The sequence below is a fragment of the Cygnus atratus genome, chromosome 1, assembly GCF_013377495.2.
Source record: "Cygnus atratus isolate AKBS03 ecotype Queensland, Australia chromosome 1, CAtr_DNAZoo_HiC_assembly, whole genome shotgun sequence".
NCBI lineage: Eukaryota > Metazoa > Chordata > Aves > Anseriformes > Anatidae > Cygnus > Cygnus atratus.
In genome coordinates, this window is record NC_066362.1 from 69766379 (window position 1) to 69788864 (window position 22486).

Sequence of the window (22486 nt, forward strand, 5' to 3'; positions counted from 1 at the left end):
TATCCAAGCACATTAATTCAAACACGAATGTTCCCTCACCACAGCAGACAAAAAGTCTCCTGGATTCAGTAATAATAAATGCCTTTCACTTCCAGAAAAGTAGTGCCAGTTCAACTAAAATCAGTAGCACCTGGAGATAGTGCAAGACAAACACTGCCTGTCAGCACTGGCAATTCCCTCTCCCTTCTTTACATTACAGAATCTTTGCCCCAATTCTTTCAAGCTAACACTGCTGCTCGTGGGGCCAGAAAGCCACCAGACACCCTCGTCACTACACCCAGGATGTACTGTCTTTGCTTTTTGTTTGTTTCTCGGCTAATCTTGATATAACTATATTTCAAATCTTCAACTTTGAAGAACAGAAAATAATCACTACTTGTATGAGTGGTAAAGGATAAACATATAAAATATATGCAAGCTTTGGCTTATGTTCAAAAAGTAGCCATTATTAAAACAAAACAAGACACAAACCTACAGTGATGTATGGTCAAAATTTCCAAATACTTAACCATTAGGCATTATTTACTTATAGATTAAAAGAATAAAAAGCAGGGAAAAAAGTTTTTTTTTTTTAATTTTATTTTTTTTTACATAACAAAAGATTTGATTGTCATGTTTTTATTTGACTGAAAGCATATGAACTTTAGCCTGTTTCATAATGTATTGGCATATGATACATGTATGACAACTAGCTGCTGTAATTTGTCACTTAGGTAACCCACTTGTGAGGATAAAAAGTAATGCTTTTTTTTTTTGTATAACATCTTCTTTGTAAGCTGTAATTATAGACAAATTCTTGTGACAGATTTTTAATGCTCAAAATTAATCATAAAAAATCAAGGCTCACATATTGTTACAAAAGTTAGAACTTGTCACACAAAAAGTAGTGGATCTGCAAAACTAAGGAACTGCATAACTTTTCTTTATTGTGGTGAAGACATGGGAACACTGAAAACAGCACAAGATGCTAGGAGTAAAGCAAAGAAAGGCAGTACAAGCTTTTGAGCAGTCAGCAATGAATAGAAGACTGATAGAAAATTATTTGAAAGAAACTATTGTATGAATAGGAGCTAATAACACTTTGTGAACACAGTTTGAGGGCTTTTGAGATGTGTCTGAAATGTGTAACTGGGGTTTCAGATGAAAGCATTAGCTGTGAAAAACCCACTATTTAATTAGTCCTGTGGATTCCAGAAGTAACTGTAATAGTTTCTATTTATATTGTACTTAACGTACAAATGAGCTTTTAAAATAAGATATATATTTTATTCTACTCTCCTATGACTGTAGACTACTCATCCTATTATACACTGCAGAGGGCTGATTAAAACATAGTTTTACAAAGTAATCAAGTTGGATGAAACATATTTGAACAAAAATATCTGTCCATAGCTACACAACATAATGCATTGTTGAGAGATTTAAGGCAGTGATTTTAATTCAGAAAAAAATTATATATCTAAGCCAGGAGAAAAGACATGCAACATTACTGTTATCATGAGATAAACTGTAATTATGGTTTTCATATTGAGGGAATATTTTTCTCAAGTTATTCATTATTTATCTTATAGGTTTGCTCATCACCATTATGCACCAGTGACTATTTACACCAGGGTTAACCAGAATGTAGTGAATCATCCATGTGACTGGTGAAGTCTGAATTGATTGTTGTGTACATCATCTAGATGTGCTCTGCAGAAGGAGAACTCCTGCACAAAGCAATGGCAAGCGAGACACAGAATCTTTATTACTGTAGAGCAGTCACAAACTGTAGCAGTGGACTTAGCAACAATATATATGAAGATAAATCAAAGTATAAGTAATGCTGCCTCATATTTGTGGCATGGTATTCCAGCCAGAAAGTTAAATTCTGTTATAAGATTCAATCTCTGACACCTGTGAATTACACCTAGTTTCAGGGATGCATTCTATGCCATTTCTTTGAAAATTTGGCCAGATTTGTCCAAATCCCTGAAAACTGAAATTCATGTTTAGTGAACAACATGCAACATGCATACTCTTTCAATGGCCTTTTTCAAGAGCAGCATAAATAGTATGCTGTGTGCCATAAGCACATAGGTGCACGGCAGGCATGTGACATCTTTCTACAAGATTCAGGAAGTTGCTATGACACTTTTTTTTGCACACAGTTTCTAAGCAGGACTTTAGAGTATTCTTTAGAGTTGTTATTTTAGTAACTCATTCCACTTTAAGGGAACTTCAAATAGCACTAGACATACCGCAACAAATATTCCACTTGTCCCATTGAAGCTGTCAATCCAACCCTGCAAAAAAGAAGAATGATTACTCTTTATTGCTATGATAGGTTGCTTACACAGTCTTCAAAATGGCCAAAGGGTTATAATGCTGTGGTGTAGATAACTGTTGTCTCATTGCTTCTTTAAGACAGATACCAGCCCATCTACGACAGTTGCCAGGAAGCTAACTGGAATGAAAGTATCTAACTGATTTTAAATACAGGATGCTTTGCATGATACCTCATACTGTCTGCAATTTACCTATCAACAACATAATCAAACTTTGTTTTTTGGAAACCACTTCTTTCCTATAGCAACTTGGCTACATGAATAAACTCTGGCTTTAAAACACTATAGTGTCTTGGTGCTGTCAGACTTGCTGAAAACTGTCAGCATGTTATATATCCACCAGCATAAAACATTCAGATGCCATTAAGACTGATTTGATTACTTCAACTAATTTCTAAGGCAAGGAAGAAAAACAAAACAAAACAAAACCAAAAAAAAAAAAACAAACACCACAAAACATTTTGAATCCCATTCTATTCCAGCCCCTTGGGGGAGCTGGAGTTAGAGCAGTGATGAGCTGTATGACCTGAAGTGGTTTATGACACCTACTAGAATTCAGTCTGTCTTTATGAGATGAGGAATTTTGCCCAGAGCCTTGACTGTATCTCAGCCATCTTTGGCACAGTTCAAGGTTTATGATAGGCAAAGGTGACTTTATGTTGCCTTTCCAATTTGGCTGCAGTATTAGGGCACATTATTCCTACTGGTATATTTAGCCTAGTGAATTGTTTCAGTCCAGAAGTACAGCTGCATTTAATTACTGTGGCTGACACATTTGTATCTGCAACAGGCCCATACAAGAGTAAATCCACTGAATTCAACAACTACCGAAGTAAGACAAAGATATTAGTAATGGCACATGACATGTGCCATTATCAAATGTTTTCAAGGACTAGGGTGCTCATCAGGGCCTCATTAACAGGCCGTATGGAACATGGAAAAACTTGAACCATAATGCAGCATGACCGTGACTAACTTTCAGATTTTCTAAGTGTTTCCCCAAACCAGTACTGAAACTCTCCCGTCTGTCTGCCTGGGCATAATCTTCTGCGTATGACTGTCAATTGCAAGTCCAGCATCTTACACAAATACTATTCTATCTCTTCTTAGTATTGCTTAAATGTGTTCTTTCCATACACAGACAAAAATCTGTCAAGATGTTGAAGAATTACTGTTCTACTTCAGCAAGGATCCTCCACTTCCCCCATATGCTTTCCTGTGAACCTGTTTCTCAAGTGGACAATACCAGAAGTAGGAACAGTTTCCAGGCAGTACTGCAGCTGCATCAAAGGACTCTCAGCAGGGAATTGCTATGGATTAATGCTTACTGGGAAAGGCTCATGCCAGCTAGCTCCCACAATGGATGGCCTGATGATAGCAATGTTCAGATTTCCTTTCTCTTGCTGAATCAGGTATTCTGACAAGGCTTTGGTGTAGGTGTAAGTGTTGGGCCAGTCCCCAAGCAGCTTGGGTGTGATGTCTTGAATGATAGATTCATCCAACCACCTACAGAAAACAAGAAGGACAATGTCATTGTCATCTGTCACACAGAGTATACAGAGGCAAAAAAGACCAATTAAGACAGGAATCCTCACCTGAAACAAAGTCAAAGCAAGGAGTGACTGGATTTGGATTTTGCTTAATAGCTCTGTGGGATAAAGGTTACTTTTGTCTTGGAAGTACAAGATAACTCTGAGCTTCATGTTGTGATGTCCAGCTGAACTACACATCTCTACACTATCTCATTGTAAAGCAATCTCATGTGTTTTATGTTTCAGTACAATCTGCTTTGTACCTGTGTACCTGTGGCCCACAGTTCGTTTGATGGAGTGTTCCAACCTCTTACTCTAGCTAGGTAGCACTCTTCTTTAGCCAATACAGTCCCTTTATGCCTCCAAGTACATTTCAGGGGATTCTTGGTAACCTTGAGTTACTGAGTTGAGTGTCATTGCAAAGGTTACAAAAGCTAAAACTAGGTACTACAGCAACAATATTCCACTTGCACTATTTAAAAAAGTTAGATGCTCCTTTCTCCTGGTTTTCCACTGGCTTGTTCACACAGAAAATTTCAAAATTGTCAGTGTTAGCTTCTTTAAAAAGAAAAAAAAATCAACCAGATCACCTTATTAAGATATTCAATTATTTAGTCCATCAGAAACAGTTACATATATACCTTTAAAAATGTAGTCCTTACCACCACAGTGCTGTGGTGAGAACCTAGGGCTCTTCCACGGCACACCAGCAATACTTTACCAGTTCTGCCAGCATTTAGGTCTAAAGGACAGGAACTGGCTGTACTTCCACAGCTCTCGCACACTGCTGCCAATCCAGGACAGGTTTTCTGTAGGCTGATGCTGCACCACAGAATCAAAGATTAACTCCTATAATCCAATTTGTAATTAAGTCAATGGACTTACAGCTCAGACTGACTGATTGTACTCTTCCCAGGGGCATTGCAAGGATACTATTTCCTGCAGATCCTCAGTTTACCCCTCCTTATCTTGAATTTCAGAAACAGGTGGAGGTCATGGGGAGAGGAATAAGGTGGAGACTGTCATGCCTGGAGAATTACTTGATTGCATCAACTTAAATGTGCAAACACCTAATGGCTCTGGTGGCACAGTGCTTTTCAGATGACTCTGACTGGAGTCCTACCAGAGCCAAATATATTACAGTAAAACTTGTATTAGAAAACAATGACTTGTTGAAACTGCCAGTTTGCAAAGAGTGGACTTCAGTGAATCTCTCAGTTTCAGAACTAGCTAAAAAGAATCTGACATTTTTTAGTATATAGAAATTAAATCTTTTAAAGAAAAATCAAAGCCATATGTAGGCACAAATATTTTCCTTTGCAACCTTAGTCTCATGTTCCAGAAATAAGGCAGAAAAATTGTTTAAGCATTAAAAAAATTGAACTAAGCAGAGGCTATAAGTAGCACATAATATTGACTTAATTTACAAAGCCTGTTTAGACAGTCATGGAACTTGGCCTCTTCAGGGTTGCAGCTAAATTGTCATTGTCTGAATCTTTCAAGTAATTAATTAACAGTCTACTAAAAGGAGACATCTATTTCTGCAGATCCTGGAGGAAGTCTAGGTTGATTCGTAAGCTCAGACTGAGCTGCATACAGATATTTTTTCTGTCCCTCTTCCAATTTAAATTTAAGTTAATTTATTTATTTAAATAAAGACTTACAGGTTAGCAGATGTCACAAAGCAGACAGGTGTAGAACTACAAACAGAAGCAATTTCCCCTTTCCCTCATCCTTCCAGACAAACCTCCACATTACTTTAAGTGGTCATCAGTAGGACCACACTCCTGCTTGTCTCAAGGGTACCATCCTACCAGGTGATTCAATCTACCAGCATTACCATCACAGAAGTGCTGTGCTGATTGTTCAGAAAGGTAAACTGTTCCTACTCCTCTCTGTCTTTGGTGACCTACTTTGAAGAGTCTGAAATGCTAAATCATAAAGCTACTGCTTTCACTCACAGCTAAAACTGCTCCATAGAAGCAAGAGATGCAAATCAAACAATAAGTAGCCCCTTCTTCCACCACATACAAGCACTAAATTGCCATAGGAAAACGTATCTTACTGTGTTAATCGTTTTGCAAAGACTCTCTCTTTCTTGTAAGTGATGACAGATCTACATTTTCTGCAATAACAGTAAAAACAGTTTTGCTTCAGCCCACACTTCACTGTGTGTTGTATTTCTTACCTCAGCATACCCTTCAAAGATGATTTCCCTCAGCTTCAGATTAAGGCAAACCTTTCTTGATGTGGCAGATTATATGTTTCCCCTAGTGGCCTGGCAGCACTTAGAAGAATGACTTCTGGTTTACACAGATAAAACCTAAGGTTTTCAATGCAGAAAAAGTATGAAAATACTGGAAAGCAAGGAAATAGTAGGAGAAAAAGAAGAGAAAAAGAAACAGCTGGGAACTGTGTATGGGATTTCACCTGAATACAGAATCATAAGCACATACCAATTGCATGGCCAAAGCATCATTGAACAGATCTGTTATTTACTCCAGTTGTGGGGTCACAGCTTTTGATGCTTTTGCAGTTCTTTTCTACTTGTAGTTTCATGATGCAATTAACCCCTAAAAAATTCACACTGCACAGCACCTGTTCCATTCTGCATGTCTCTTCATTACCTTACTTCCCTAACATCCCAGAAGCCTTCTGCTTCCTGCTCCTCCATACATCTCCCTAATATATTGATCTGATTTGCAGAACACTTTCTGAACCAATGGCCCCGAAGACAGTGATTTTCAATGGGGACTACCTGATTTTAATGCCTTTGAAGGCAGTGGTTGTCTTTGCTGTGAGTAATTATACCTCTACCTCCAAACACTGTAAATGAACAGATGTCATCCTAGTTGAGGGGATGCTGTGACTTCTATCTCAGTAGAAGTACCAGGAGGTGGTGAACTACTGAAGTAAAGACACAAGAAAAACTGTAAAACAAATTACAAAAGCTAAGCAAAAAAAGGCAAGAAAAAAGCATCTCTAATTATGTGACTAAGAAACAATAACCAAATGTACTGCCAAGAGAAACACGTTGAAGGACACATTTGAAAGTGCATTCTCTGTAACTCAGCCTGTCTTTTAGACATCATTCTCTCTGCTGTATATGCAAACTAAGATAAATGAATTTTTACTGTCTTATGTCAAGCAGATGAAGTAGCAATCTCTGGAGCAGCAAGGAACTTCTGCATGTTTCTGAATAGCATAATTTTATCTGAGCCATCAATACTAATAGTTTCCAAAGTTGCAAGTGGTGATAAGCTTTTTGGGGCAGTGAAAGGTAATATTGATGGTGATGAACTCCAAAAGACCTTGTAAAACTGAGTCAAAGGGCAAAAATTTGGCAGTTGAGTTTCACTGTAGATAAATGGGAGGTAGTATGTTTAGGGAAGAGCAGGCTAAACAGGTCTTAGAGGTTGCTGAACCCAGGACTGGCAGTTACAGCTCAGCAAGAGCCATTGGGAGCACAGCTGACATCTCTATGAAATCTCCATGTCAATGAGTAGTAGCCAACAAAAAATTCACTGAAGTACTGGACATTATCACACAGAGAACAAGACAATGGGTGTCATTTTGAAGCTATTTAAATAAAACCTTGGGTGCCCACACGTTCAATACTGCACGCACTTCTCTATGGCCATCACCTTCATGGAGGGAGAGGAGTTAAAAAAGGTAAAGAGAAAGGGGCAGGTAAAATCGAGGAGACAGATCAGCTGGCGTATGAGGAGACAGCAAAAACACTGGAACTCTTCAGTCTGCCAAAGAGAGGATACAGAGTGAATGCAATGCAGTTTTACCAAACTGCAGAGGGCTTGAATAGGGCAAATGCTGCAGATACTGCAATGCTACAACTACAGGACAAGCAATGAAACCATTACTATGACAGTTTGAAACACAAAACAAAGCTCATCTTCTCACAACAGTTAGTACACTTCTAGAACTTGCTGTCACAGGCAAGTTGCAGAGGCAAGGTATCAAATATTTCAAAATGGGATTAAACAAATTCAGGGCTTCAAAAATGGATATAAAAAGAATAGGATGTAAAAACCCTCATACAATGGTTCTGGTTTCTGGGAGGCTACAAGGGGAAAGAATCACAAAGAATATCCAGGCTCGTGCAGTTACCTTGCAGAGCATCTCCCATTGCCCCTGTTGAGGGCAATATACTGGGCCAGGCAGTCCATCACTCTAATGAAATAGGGCATTTCTTACATTTTTATCATGCTCCACTTGCTGAATAAATGACAAATGATAGACGACTGTAGCTGGAAGCAAAAATATTCAAGACTATAGGCTACAGGAAAAATTTTAAAAGAAAACACAGATTCATACTACATTTTCTGGAGTAGTACTTTGTTAAGTAATTTCTTTTGGCAAGAATCAAGGAGAAGAAATAATTAGTACCAGCTCTTTGGGTTACTAGTTCACAAGTTAGTTGCTTATATCACACAAGTGGAATAGCACTAGAAGACAAGGCAAACAAAGTTATGGCTGTGGGAAAATTCTAAGGGGAAGGCTTCCTGGGATGTTTATCATCAGATTTTGTTATTCTTTCTAATTATTCTTCATTTTGGTAAAGTCAATTAAACTTGCCTTTTTGTTGTTCTGATTAAATTTAGGAATTTAATCCTAAATTTTCACACTGAGCTGTGGTTTTCAACAGAGAACCACAGAATGAGAATTTCCGTGGATGAACAAGTAAACCATGTGAAAACAGTTATCCTGTGGAAAGCAGTCATTAGGTGGTGAACTCAGCAGTCTTAGCTGCAGACCTTGGAGTGTTGGCATCTCTTGGCAACATTTTCAAACTGCTTCTAAAACAGCCTGTTTCTTACTCATCAACACATAATTCTAGCTTAGCATTACAGAATTCTTGAAGTAAGTAGAATTGATGTTGAGAAGCTGGAGAGAGAAAGAAGTGAATATAAGGTATAAGAAATCTCAGATCTTACTAAGGTAACAACAGAACTGACAACTTTAGAAAGAAGAAGCACAACTCCATTCCTGGTAGCAAATGCACTGTGCATAGCTTAGTGTTGGACTCTCATGAAATCACAGTCTTCTTTAAAATGGTATGTGGAAAAATGTGTAGGAGTAATTGAAATCACAGTTATCAAGTATGGCTTATGTTATTTTGTAATTCTTTTGTATTTGGAACTGCATTTGTATTTGGAACTGTTAAGCTCAATGAAATGATTAGCAAGTGTAACTTCAGCAGCTCTCTGGATAAAAGTACTTCAACCCAGAATCTCTATTACTTCTATTTTCAGAAAACTTCAGTAAACCTAGTTTCAAGAGAAAATCCAGAAAGCACAGAGTTACTAGATGAAATTCTGTGAAAGGCACATCTCAAAACAACATGGAATAAAAGCTTTCTCTTCCTTTGGTCTCCCTCTCGTTATGGACAGCATTTCTTGCTGGCATGAGTGTGTGTGTGCAGACAAGGCAATGCAGTAATAACATTAACGATGAACAGAAAATCTACAGTATTGGTTATGTGAACAATACAGAAGTCTTCTGCGGAGTGAAATAAAACCAACACCAGAAGAGGTGATGCTGTTCCTACTTACTCCACTAAATCGAAGAGCTTCTTGGGTTCAGCTGGGGGTGGGTAGATGATTTCATCTATGCATTTCCGGACACAGTTTGCATAGGCAGTGGAGATGTGGATGAAAGCCTCCAGCTTCTGCATCTGCTGGGCCAGCTCTAGAAGTCTCTGAGTGCCCATTGCATTCAGTTGCAGGGCATGTCTAAAGAGAGCAGGGGAAAGAAATAAAATGCATTTCATTGGAAAGAATATATCAAAGCTAAGCAGTACCCAAAACCTTTTTCCTGGCAAATAAGGAAAAGGCAAGTAAAGGAAAGGAAGGGGTCACAGCAGAGCAGAAAGCTTCAGAGAAATGCAATGGTTAAGTCAACTTTCAGTGCAGTGCTATTGGATCCACTGTTCTATCCACAGAATGCAACTCAAATACTTTTCCAGTTCAAAGGATCAGAGGTAACTGTTGTGGTTTACCCTGCCGGCAGCTAAGCACCACACAGCCATTCGCTCACCCTCCCCCCTCCCTCTCTGGGACTGGGGAGAGAAACAGGAAAATGATGCCCGTGGGTTGAGATAGAGACAGTTTATTAGGACAGAAAAGAAAAGAAAAAAAAAATAATAATGATAATAATAATAATGATAATAGTAATACTACTAATAATGTGTACAAAACAAGTGATGCACAATGCAATTGCTCACTACCCACTGACCGATGCCCAGCCAATCCCTGAGCAGCCGGTCCCAACACCCCGGCCAGCCACCCCTATATATTGTTTAGCATGATGTCAGATGGTATGGAATATCCCTTTGGCCAGTTTGGGTCAGCTGTCCTGGATCTGTCCCCTCCCAGCTCCCGCTGCAACTCCAGCCTGCCCGCTGGCAGGACAGAGTGAGAAGCTAAAAAGTCCTTGGCTTAGTGTAAGCACTGCTCTGCAACAATTAAAACATCAGTGTGTTATCAACATCACTCTCATCCTAAATCCAAAACATAATACCCTACCAGCTACTAGGAGGAAAAATAACTCTATCCTAGCTGAAACCAGGACAGTAACATTTCACTAAAATCTCTAAATCTGACATACTTTGCCATCCTCTCCTGGAACAAACAATTCCAACACACATGGCCACTTAGGCATTATGGCTCCTGTAGGCCCCATTCAACTTTTTCCTTATGGGACCACTGCTAAACCAGATAAACACAAGGTTTCAGTAAAGGGTCTTTGGGCTCAGAAAAGCAGATTAATACTGAAAGAAGCCACAACATGAGATAATAACTTAAATTACCACGGAACAAAAAAGAGGATTGATAAGAAGAGGAGAAAAAGACTCCTGGTTAGCAAGGTTGATCATGAAGCACCCACATAGCTAGAAGTTATCCTAGAGACTATCTGCAGTGGATCTCAGTGAACAGATGCTCAACTTTGCCACGCACTTTGTACTGGAATAAAGACACTTTCCCGTGGAGAAGGGAAAAAGCTAAGGAATATGCAATCTGTTCAGCCCAGAAGAAGAAACTTTCAACAACACGTACAAGACTATGAATAATGCTATCCAGTATAGTGTACACTAAAGAAATTAATTACACCAACATTGAAGAGAAATTGTAAATAGTCCAGATGAATGAAAGCAGAAGCTAAGAGTATGACTAATGTTTGAATCACAATATCTTAAGCCAGAAATACTTTTTTTTTTTTTAACATACTGCTATTAAAAAATGGCATTTTCTATAGATTTCTACTTTAGCTTCCTTTCATATGAAAGTTAATTTTCTTTCTCTGCAGTACGTCTCTATTGCATTGTATCCTGTCTGAGATGGGGTGAACAGAATTGCATTCAGTATACAGGCTCAGCATGAATTTCTGCTGAGGCATTCAGAGTTCCTTTAGCCTTCTAGGGGAATATTATCTAACTCTGATGATTTGTTGCTCTTCTCTTTTTCTATTTATATTGAAGCTGCATCTACTAATATTTCACTATAACACTGTTTCTCAGATTTCTGCCCTCAAGAATTTCATCTGAAGAATTCCCTTAATGTATTGCATGTTGATGCCAACAATTCATTTAGTTTCTTTGCTACTGCTTTTTTAGTATCCTCACAGAACTGCTTTTGTACTAACTTACCTATCAGCTCTATGTATTCTGTGGTAGGCTTTGATTTCTCATGTGTTTAAAAAATATATAGATTTTTGTGTTGTTAGAAAGTTGCTGCTCAAAACTTTTTTGAGCTGCAGTAATATGCTCTCACATTTAACTTTCCAGAAATATATTTTCTCATTCAGACAACAATCATTTGATTCTAACAAGTTCACATATTTTGTCATTTAATCATAGTGGATTTTCCTTGTTCTCATAGAGAGATTTTGACAGATCATATGCAATCAGCATTTAGACAGCTTCTACACTGCCCGCAAGCAGAGGACCATTTAAACTTTTTCTTTTAATTTCCTTCTAGCTATCTCCCTTATTAAAAAATGTACTTATCCTTTGATGTTATATGTCACTGTGGTGTATTTTTATAGCACATTCATTATTGTGTCAATTTAAGAACATTTATGGATATTAATGCAGTGCAGTGCTTTGCTAGTTATAACTTGAGCCAGGTTCTATTCATGGAGCTGCTTACTTTCTGGTGGGTTCTCTAGTAACTTATTGCAAAAAGTAATTATTTATGATGGACACAGTGGATATCTATTTAGCCTGCAGAGGAGCCAATGAAGAACAAATATCAATAATTGTGCTTTCTATTCTCACAGCTCTAGTGTTTTTCATAAAACTGGGAAGATTTGGTAATTCAGATCATCCACCTCAGCTTGTTGGCCTTTATCGTTTGCACAGAAGCACGAACATCTCATCTTGATTTAGTTGCTTACTTCTGTTATTCTGTTTTAATGGAAAGCCTGCCTGGACAGGGTCTCCCAAGGGAGTTCCTTCAGAAATTGAAGCATTTATTTTAAACAGTTAATTACACTGAATATTGGATATCTTAAAGCTTGTGAAAGGCTATTTTGTTAAACGACATCTCATTTCGCTCTTCAGTTGCTCATTGACAAAGAAAGGCCATTAACACTAACTTTAGAGAAAGACTTAACATAATTTCATTTCAAGCTGTCCCCAAATAGTTCTATCAAAACATGTCCCACTTGATCTAAAACACTATCCCAATTCTGAGTCATACTTTTCTCTCTTACTATTTTACAACCCAAGCATGCAGTACTTCCTTATGTTTCCATGGAAATCTGCCAAGTTCACTTTTGATATGCATACACACATGACAGTTTCAGAGCATTTATGTTGCACATTCAGTGAAGAACCCCGTTTCATGAAAATGTAAATGGAGAATTATTACTGTAGGTACACAAGAGATGCACTGAATACTGTAATATGGACCATTATGCATTCTGGATCATGCTTAGCAAATACAGAAAGCAGAACATACTTCAAGGGTTCATCAAAGCGTACTGTTGCTGCACAGTGGAAGACGATATTGACTCGAGTCAGAAGCTCCTCCTCATCTTCAGCACTGATGGCCAGCTTGGGCTGAGTGAGTTCAGCATTAATAGGCTTAATCTTCTCGTGGAAATTAGGGCAATCTTCTCGAACCCTGTCAAAGACCTTGAAGCACAAAGAAACAGAGATAAAGAACAGAATTAGGCTACTGAAATCACTTTGATTAGTAGCCGGTCTGATTACATCAATCTATGAAATTAGCACAAAAGTGAATCCTCGTTTCTTTCAGAGACGACATACAGGTGAGATTTCACTTGTTTCCTTCCAAGGAGAAAACTTTCAGGGGAAACAGAACAAAAATACAGGAGGTAATGTATTGCCCCAAAGAGATGAATGAATCTTCTCTAGACCGCTCATTTCCTAGGGCATCCACTTAAATTGCTGTATCTCCACATCTCCTGCAACCAGTTTTCATTTGACCTCAGGGGCTGCTTACAGGACCATAAAGGAAACTAAAGAGGAGGAAAGCAGAGTACAGATTGGGAAAGTCCATGAACCATTAGCTCTAGTAATTTTCTTGATTGTTCTACAAAGGACTTGAGGAGAGAAGACCGGAGTTAATGTTCATTCTGGCTCCTCCTCTTTCTTTACTGCCACTTTCTGCCCTTCATTCTTCATTCATGTAAGATAAGTCTTATGGGAAACTGCCTTCTGAATGGAAAGATGAGGAACTTCAAGAATGTATACTGCTGAAGTAACACGGTTGGACAAACATGCAGCTGGTTGACCTCTTAAGCTATCTTGCAGCCTTTTTTGTCTATGACTATGCTTTGTAGCCCTTTCAAATGCATGTTTTCTTCCCAGTCTTCTGCAGAATGACAAGAGTGTGCATCTAGTGACTAAAAAGATCCCTACACTTCCATATACTGTCTGTTGGATGACTTGTTCAAAAACAACATTTGACATCCTGCTTTGCCTAAGATCCAAGAGAGCAGGTACCCTGAACAGCAAGACAGCTATGTGCAACCCTTCTGAAAGGAAAAGAAAATCAAAATTGTCATAATCTGAAAAATTTCTATATAAAAACAACACTTTCCTCAAGTCCCATTCTTAATCTGTAATTACATTTTGCTCATTACCTCATAGTCAATGATAACAATATATCAGGTCTGGGTGCGGTTGTGCTTGTGATCTGAAAAAAGGCAGTTACTGCATGTTCCAGCTGGAGACTTTTTATTTGGTAAATTACACAAACAAAGGTGTGGAAGCCTGAATTTCAAAACACTATCACTGAATCACAGAATCCAAGGTTGGAAGGGGCCTCTGAAGATCATCTAGTCCAAACTCCCTGCCGAGCAGGATCACCCAGAGCACGTGGCGCAGGATGGCATCCAGGCGGGTTTTGAATATCTCCAGAGAAGGAGACTCCACAACTTCTCTGGGCAACCTATTCCAGTGCTCTGTCACCCTCACAGTAAAGAAGTGCCCCTCATATTCAGCTGGAACTTCCTGTGCTTCAGTTTGTGCCCATTGCCTCTCATCTTGTCACTCGGCACAACTGAAAAGAGACTGGCTCCATCCTCTTGACACCTTCCCTTCAGATATCTATATACACTGATGAGCTCTCCCATCAGTCTTCTCTTTTCTAGGCTAAACAGGCCCAGTTCTCTCAGCCTATCCTCATATAACAGGTACTTCAGTCCTCTAAACATCTTCGTAGCCCTCCTTTGCACTTGCTCCAGTACTTCTATGTCCCTTTTGTACTGGGGAGCCCAGAACTGGACACAGTAGTCCAGGTGTGAATTTGTTGCAGTAGGATATGAGAAAATTATATTGGGTTTTGAATTGGGCAAAACTAGAAATGTCTACTCTAAGGGTTTTGTATTGCCAGCCAATATCATTGTATCTGGGCAACTTCAACTGAAATAATATTAACAGTTAGGTCCTTCATTTTGAGGGCAGAGTGACAACAGCAAGGGTAGAAAGAATAATTAGAATAGAGAGTCAGTGGGATCTGAAGAAGTATAAACTATATTTCAAAGGATAATCACATTTCAAAGTTAACTAGCCCACTGACGGGAATGACTAACTACTGAGACAGATCACTGGAAGAAACCGTGGTGCACTGCCTTTGGATGCATTTAAGAACTGTCTAGATGAGCATTGCCAGGAAAAGCAGGGAATAGCTAAGCCTGCCTGAGGGCAGAAGGACTGACCACATGACCTCAGTAGCCCTAATTTTTTGGTTGTTTCCTCTGCTTTGTAGCCTACTCACCGGTAATGTTGTGCCTGTACATCTCTTTATTATCACGACCATGTTCTCCTGGAGATTGCTCTATCTTTGATTTGCCTAGTGTTTATGTAAAAGTGGGAAATTGAGTGTCACAGATTAAACATATTAAAAGAAAAAAATATATAAAAGATTAAATTTTTACTAATAGCTACATTTTCTTGTTTGACTACAGGAATATGATCTTTCTGCTTAGCTGAGAACCAAATTTAGATAAACCTCAATGTTCTTAGTGATAAAGAAAGCATCAGTCTTCCCCACTATGCAGCATTTACTGTGCACTTTGCCACATATTTTTCTTTAACACACAGATGAATGTCCTTCATTAACCTGAAACCTTAGCAAGTTAATGGAAGGTTGGACATGATAATGTCATTTCATTTCCCTGAGTTGCATCCAACTAAATACATACTCCAGAAATGTAGTCTAGGCCAGACTACAGATTTCTAGACAAAGGATGACATTCATGGACAAAGATGTTGGTATGAGCCAGATAGACTGTAGAAACTCAGTTTCCAATGACTTATGTTCAGAACCAGGTCCTAGAAATATTTATGTCCTTAAAAAGTTTGTCTTCTAACAGAAGGATGCTAGAGTGGCTGTCCAAATATGAGTCATTGTTTGAGAGGTTATACATGAGCAAACTCTGACACAAAATGGAAAGGGTTCTCAGAGGACAATCTAAGACTTAAGTAATAATTTAAGAATTTTAAGAATAATTTCTCATTTGTTTGTTCTATTGAAAGAGAGTATAAAACTGCATCCAGTAAGAGTTAGATTATACTTTTTTTTTTTTTTTTACTTTGGCATAAATAATGCAAAGGCGGAGAAAAAATGAATCAGCTCTTTCTCCATTTCAGCCACGCTATATATAAATAGAAGAGTAGTATTTCTGCAGTGCCAACCTGCCTTGAATTCAGACATATATTCTGCCTACACCCCATCTCCTCCTGAATTTCCCACTGCAGATAATATTCCTTCTAGTTTCTGTGCCTACTGCTAAGTATTGCTTACTACTACGCACCCCTTAACAGCTGTAGTTTCTCACTCCCTCCAATGATTCACTGTATTCCTCTGATGGAGTAGGGCAATTTTAAAATGCAAGCTCACAAAGCAACATGCTGCTTTGGAAACCTTCTGGATCACTAGAACATTCAGTTCATCATCACTATTAAATCAGATAACATGAGCAGCTGTTAAATCGAGTCTGCTGCCTCTTTTATGGAATCTGAAGATTTAAGTTTTGTCAGTGCTTTATGGGAAGGTGCAAGAAGATTTAAAGACAAAATAAATACAGCTTATTCTATGCTGCTTCCTGTACCTGAATGAATGCCTAACATAAAGATGATTCTGAGTCTACAATAACACAATAACGGCAACTCTAAATTCTAATTAACTCATAGACATCATCTATGATAAATCCCCAATAACTTAAATCCCCAACAACTGCATGAGTCCTTAGGATTGCTCCATCTTTTCGTTTTAGAAGCTGTCTGCCCATACAAAATAGATTCAATGGATAGAAGTGGGCTGGTATGCTGTATTGTTGGAACTGCATGAAAACACTGACCCAGTCAGCAATACTGCAGAAGTGATACATTAATTATCACATAATTATATTGAGGAGAAAGGAAAAGATGTTTAAGTTGATCAACCATGTCCAGTGTTAAGTAAATAGAGGTAAATCAATAATAATGTATCCTGTTTTCAGTGTCTTCCTGAGTATCCTAATGCATTCCAGTGGCAACACTGCTGCATTGGCTAAATGGAAATAAATGAACCTAACAGATTCTATTCTCATTTTAATCCTTATAGAAGGACTCAGCTTCTGCACAGAATTTGTGCTGCCCTCAACAGAGATGAAAATTTCACTCTGAAATTTGCTGATTTCTTCCTACTTTATAATTAGGTAATTCCCACTTATAAAAGTAATCTATGACTTCAATTTACATTGTCAACCCCTTATTATGGAAACAGGACTTCTAGAATTTATCCCAATATTATATTTCAACATGTTTGAGGGGCATCTCTTTCCTGTTCCTTCCCACTGAAGGTTTCACATCTGTAACTCTCTCTGTTCTCTGTTTTTGCCTTAAACCATGTAATAGTTCAGAGAGATTTCTGTCCATCAATCTTTCAATCAGATTTTTTTTTTAATATCTCAAAGATGTAAAAACCTCCAAGAAAGAGCAAACTGCACATCTATGGAATGGCGCAGCTGAAAGATAAAGGAATCACTGAACAGTGTAAAATGCCAAAGGCTTCACTTCTTGCTCAGGAGACATTTTCAGTGAAGCAAAGACAAAATAATGAAAAGTAGAGTGCCTAAACCATGATCTACTTCAAAAAATAACTTGCATGAGTTTGGTAAAGCCAGTGTATTATTACTGCTTTTTAAAGAAGCCTGCACAGTCCTTCGTTTTTGGGGCATACCAGTCTTCAGCACTGAAAGACCAACTTACTGTAGCAGGCACTATGCAGGATGGCACTTCATTGAGTAACATGGAGAGAAAGCAGTACTCCTATTTGCTTGGTCATGCTATCTATTTCTTGCCCTCTCCCCTGATGTGAAGGATGCATCTTCCAAAGTGCTGTATAAACATGCTGTGCCCCAGCAATGCAAACTGTGGTGAAGGTCATCTACTACTCTACATCCAGCTGCTGTAATAGCAGGCACAGCTTTTCCTCTGGAAGAGACTGCTTACCCTGAACACTCCTGTTGACATTAACAGCTCTTTCAGGGAGCATATTTAAAACCAAGTTTGTGCTTGCTCCCTTTGCTGGATCAGGGCCAGTTTGGTGACTGGCCCAGAAAGCATAAAGTTTTAAGTATGGCCTAGAAAGGTAACTTTTTCTTTTCTCCTGTGGTACAAAAATAATGATTAGTTGAGGCATGCAAATTATACTATTTTAACTATTTAACCAGTTGTTACCCCAGCTTTTTTATTTTTTATTTTTTTAATTATTCTTTATTTTTTGGACAAGACCAATGCAAAATGGTGCACAGTGGAATCAGGTGTGTTTAATAGGTGCTGGAATATTAGGCTTCTCTAAGAGGATTAGCATAAGATGGTAACTTACGTTATAATATACACATTTTAAGTTATTACTTTAAGAGAACACAAAATGAAAATCAGAGAATTCCTACAAACTGTGCCTCATATATGAGGGGTTACTGGGAGGATTAAAGTGGAGAGAGTTCAATTTAAAAAAAAAAAAAAAAAAAAAAACCACAAGAATAATGAAAACAAAGCAAAACAAACAAAAACTTCCATCTTTTCAGACAAAGAAATGGAAAGGGATGCTTTTGCATAGTTCAGGAGAATATAACCATGAATTACTTCTGTAAAAGAAATATAAATAATTTATTCCAGGAAAAACATAGGCCAAGTGGTAAAAAGCTGTGGTAACAATTCCTTTGAAGAACAAGATGTCCATCAGTGCATGGAGCAATTTTCAAAAGGAAGCAATTGAAGTACCCTCTTCAGAAGAGAGCATCAGTATATAAATGCTAGGGAACGTTCTCTATATAGACATACATAGATTAATGCCCTGGTGCATACATTCCTCTGTGATTTCAATGGCAGTGTCATAAGTGGACACAAATAACTAGCAAGAAAGCAAACTCCTGAAGGTACCAGAGAAATGAAAACAGCTCTGCAAAAACCTCCTTATCTCTGCAGTTTTCATCTGACAAAAGAACCTATCAAATACATTCTGGTCATGTTCGCCACTGATAAAAACCCTCCACTACAAGCTTGAAGAAAGAAAGGTACATGACCACTTTCAGAACTGCCATTGTAGTAAATCTGAGAAATAACCAGGCAGCTTCCTGACCTAAAGTAATTAGCCAGCAATTAATTTTTATCCTGGAACATTCCAGCAGAAAGCACCAGGATTTTTCAGTCAAGAAATGTGTGAATATGAACCTCAAGCAGCAGTAATCAGGATAGTCCCTTTTTTCCCTCGTGTACTCTCTGATTCAGTTCCTCTTCAGAAAGTTGCATTTAGGTATGGTTCTTCTCAAGGCAAATAAAGCATAATTCACATAATCAGTTAGAAAGCATACAGCAGAGTGTTCCTCATTAAAGGAAAACAAATGGCTTATGCTTCAATCTAGAGTTATTACTTTCCCCTGAGTAGAGCTAATGTAGTGGAAATACAGTACCCATGACCAACATCTAGTACACAAAACAGCTGATTATTTAAAGATAAAAACAACAGAAACAAAGAGATGACAGTAAATTTCAATGTAGGTCAGCTAAGGCTAATGTGTATAGCCAGCTACTTAGGATGTGGCTTTAAATGGCCAATTTCCTTGAAAATTGGCTACTGACAAAGCCTTCTGTTTTCTAGCAAGAATACTCAAGCTACATGTCAGTTAATCTGGAACAGTAAAAGGAGCTCTTTCGAAGACGGGCATTGTAGACAGGAGTATTAAGGACTTGACAGACGTTTATGTGGTCTATAGTATCATCCTATAGGTGGGTGGACAAGTCACAGAAAATATGGTCATTTTTTACATTCACCACAGATATTTCTTTTGCCTCTGTTGTATTTAGACAGGTATCACTATCAGAATTTGATGGCATGTTTGACATTTTACATAAGGGTAGAATTTAAGCACAGGGAAGGAGAATGGTAACACTTCAAGCTTTTCCTACAGGAAATAATTAACATAGTTCTTTACATGCATTTTCCAGAACAGTCTACCTTCTCATCCCTCCACTATAGCTATGCTCAAGTGTGGCAGGAGAAAGGTGCAAGGGGAGTCAGTTACCAAAGAATGACCAGTCAGAGACCCATCCATCTCCCCTTCCTCAATTTCTGCCATGTAGAATTCACTATCAGTTATTTAAGATGTATGTACTTGGAAGTGTTAAAAAGTACAGAGTTACCAAGACATAGGATTTGAACCTGCTTTTTCATACCTACAGATCTTTGAAGTTTCAGTGTCAGATTTGCTTGAGTACTAGGGAACTTTAGGAGTGTTTGTTAAGTCCCCAAAGGCTAAACAGCCAGGACTAAAGGCTACGCTAAACACAGATGCCTACTTCTTGGAGCCATTTAAAGAGGTGACCAAGTGTCTTCCCATTTTAAAGTACCTAAGATCAGGTCGATTTTTAGGAATTTATAGAGATTGGAGTACCTACGAGCTAGACAGAGTGATCTCTAGTACAGTCTCATTTATAATTACATTAGAACTTGTTATATATTAGAGGTGTAGAACTCTGAGGTTTCTCCCCTCTGAAAATATAAGATTCATGCATATAGTCACGCAATTGGCATAGAGTAGGGTTTTGGAGAATTGGGAGATCAGATGTAGCCAGCAACTGCAAAGTGTACTTTCAGGTATGACTCCCTTTCACGCGGAGCATTAGTGGGGAGAGGCAAGCCAGGCAAAGCTACCCACAAACACACATCTGGTTGACCAGGTATGCCTGGCTCATTAGATCACAGAGAATGAAATAAGATGTAGTGCAGCCCTGCAAATGAGTGAGATGCAGTCCTGGATGCAGAGAAGTCACTCTCAGTTGTGACGCTTCAGAGAACTGAATGATGTGAAACAGAGGTGTCCATCACAGACCAAATGTATCATGATGGCATCCTCAGCCAGCTGTGAAAGAGATGAACCAGCACAATGCAACCAGCTGCCAGGGTATGCTCTGCACAGCAGACCTTGTTTATACAAATGACCATATCAACTGTAACTGGCTGAGTCCCACAGAAGTCTTAGGGTCTGCCTTCTGGTATTTCTGTGTGTTAGGCCAGACACAGTAACTCACACTGTCACTTTTCAGTGAAAACAGACCTCTGCCAAAAAAGTCACCGAGGGATCCCCACATTCAAGCAACCTTATTTCAGACAGAGCCTTAGGGTACTTCTCCATCTGCTACAACACTGCTCCTAAAAGGACAACCAGTCACATTAGTTGTCACACAGATATAGCTCAGGTAGCTAGTCCATAACCTATACTAACACACAATGTTGGCATGCAATTCAGAATCTTGTTGCAAGGACAACTCTATGGATGCATCTGGGCCCTACCAGAGATGGCTCTCAAACCTAGAGAGATGAAAATCTGGGAAATGTGTATGTTAACCATGAAGCATGCTTTCTGGGACACAAGGAATGGGCAGTCAGCAAATGGTAAGAGTCTTGTGCTGAACTACCGATATCCAAGAGAGCCAATGATTTCTGTGGAAATATCTACACCTGTAAATTAAACTGTGCCAGGTTATTATTCCTTGGGTTGAGGAGTTAGCACAGTTGAGGAGTTAGGCTGGGCCACAGGGTTTTCCCATGATAGCACACGTGTGACCATTATGTTTTAGATGGTAAGAAAGTTTAATGAAATGAGCACAAGCTATTTCGTGTCAGCTGGTCTCAGTCCCTGAAATTCATCCCAAGAACATTTGATTTTCACCTGGGACAGAGTAACGCTAAATATATTCATAGACTGGGGGACAAGAGGCTGGAGAGCAGCCCCACAGTAAGTGATCTGGGGGTTCTGGTTGACAGCAAGCTGAATATGAGTCAACAGTGTGTCCTGGCAGCCAAAAGAGCCAACCATATCCTGGTGTGCATCAAGCACGGCATTGCTAGCTGGTTGAGGGCAGTGATTGTCCTGCTCTGCTCTGCGCTGGTGCTGCCTCACCTTGAGTACTGCGTGCAGTTTTGGGCACTACAGTATAAAAAGAACATAAAACTATTAGAGAGTGTCCAAAGGAGGCTATGAAGATGGTGAAGGGTCTAGGGGGCAGGAAGTATGAGGAGCAGCAGAAGTCATTTGGTCTGTTCAGCCTGGAGAAGAGGAGACTGAGGGGAGACCTTATTATGGCCTACAGCTTCCTCATGAGGGGAGTTGAGGGGCAGGTGCTGAGCTCTGCTCCCTGGGGACAGCGACAGGACCCGAGGGAATGGCATGGAGCTGGGACAGGGGAGGATCAGGCTGGGTGTTAGGGAAAGGGTCTGCACCCAGAGGGTCGTCAGGCACTGGGACAGGCTCCCCAAGGAGGTGGTCACAGCACCGAGCCTGCTGGAGTTCAAGAAATGTTTGGACAACACTGTCAGACATATGGTTTGATTTTGGTGTGGTCCCATGCAGATCCAGGAGTTGGACTCAATGATCCTTGTGGGTCCCTTCTAACTCGGGTTATTCTATGATTCTATGTTTCTGTGATTATAATTTATGGACCTTGCCAAACAGTATGATCATTTAAACATGGAACTTTTGCATTTATCAAAGCACCAATTCATCATTTTTCTTTGTTGTCCAGTGTGTGCTGGTGTCTATTCCCACCAGCCAAAAATACAAATAATTTAGCCTTCTTATGCTATTTGACAT

General features: G+C 39.0%; 1 protein-coding gene across 5 annotated transcripts in view; it reads right to left on the reverse strand.

The window, feature by feature from the left end:
• FAR2 (fatty acyl-CoA reductase 2) overlaps positions 1-22486 on the reverse strand; it is a 164238-nt gene that overhangs the window by 27595 nt on the left and 114157 nt on the right. For all 5 annotated transcript variants that reach the window (XM_035550927.2, XM_035550928.2, XM_035550933.2 and 2 more), the window contains 4 exons: positions 12838-13013; positions 9430-9609; positions 3656-3833; positions 2241-2285 (listed from right to left, as the gene is read on the reverse strand). In XM_035550927.2, the coding sequence (XP_035406820.1) occupies positions 2241-2285; positions 3656-3833; positions 9430-9609; positions 12838-13013 (579 nt within the window). The remainder of the gene's footprint in view (positions 1-2240; positions 2286-3655; positions 3834-9429; positions 9610-12837; positions 13014-22486) is intronic.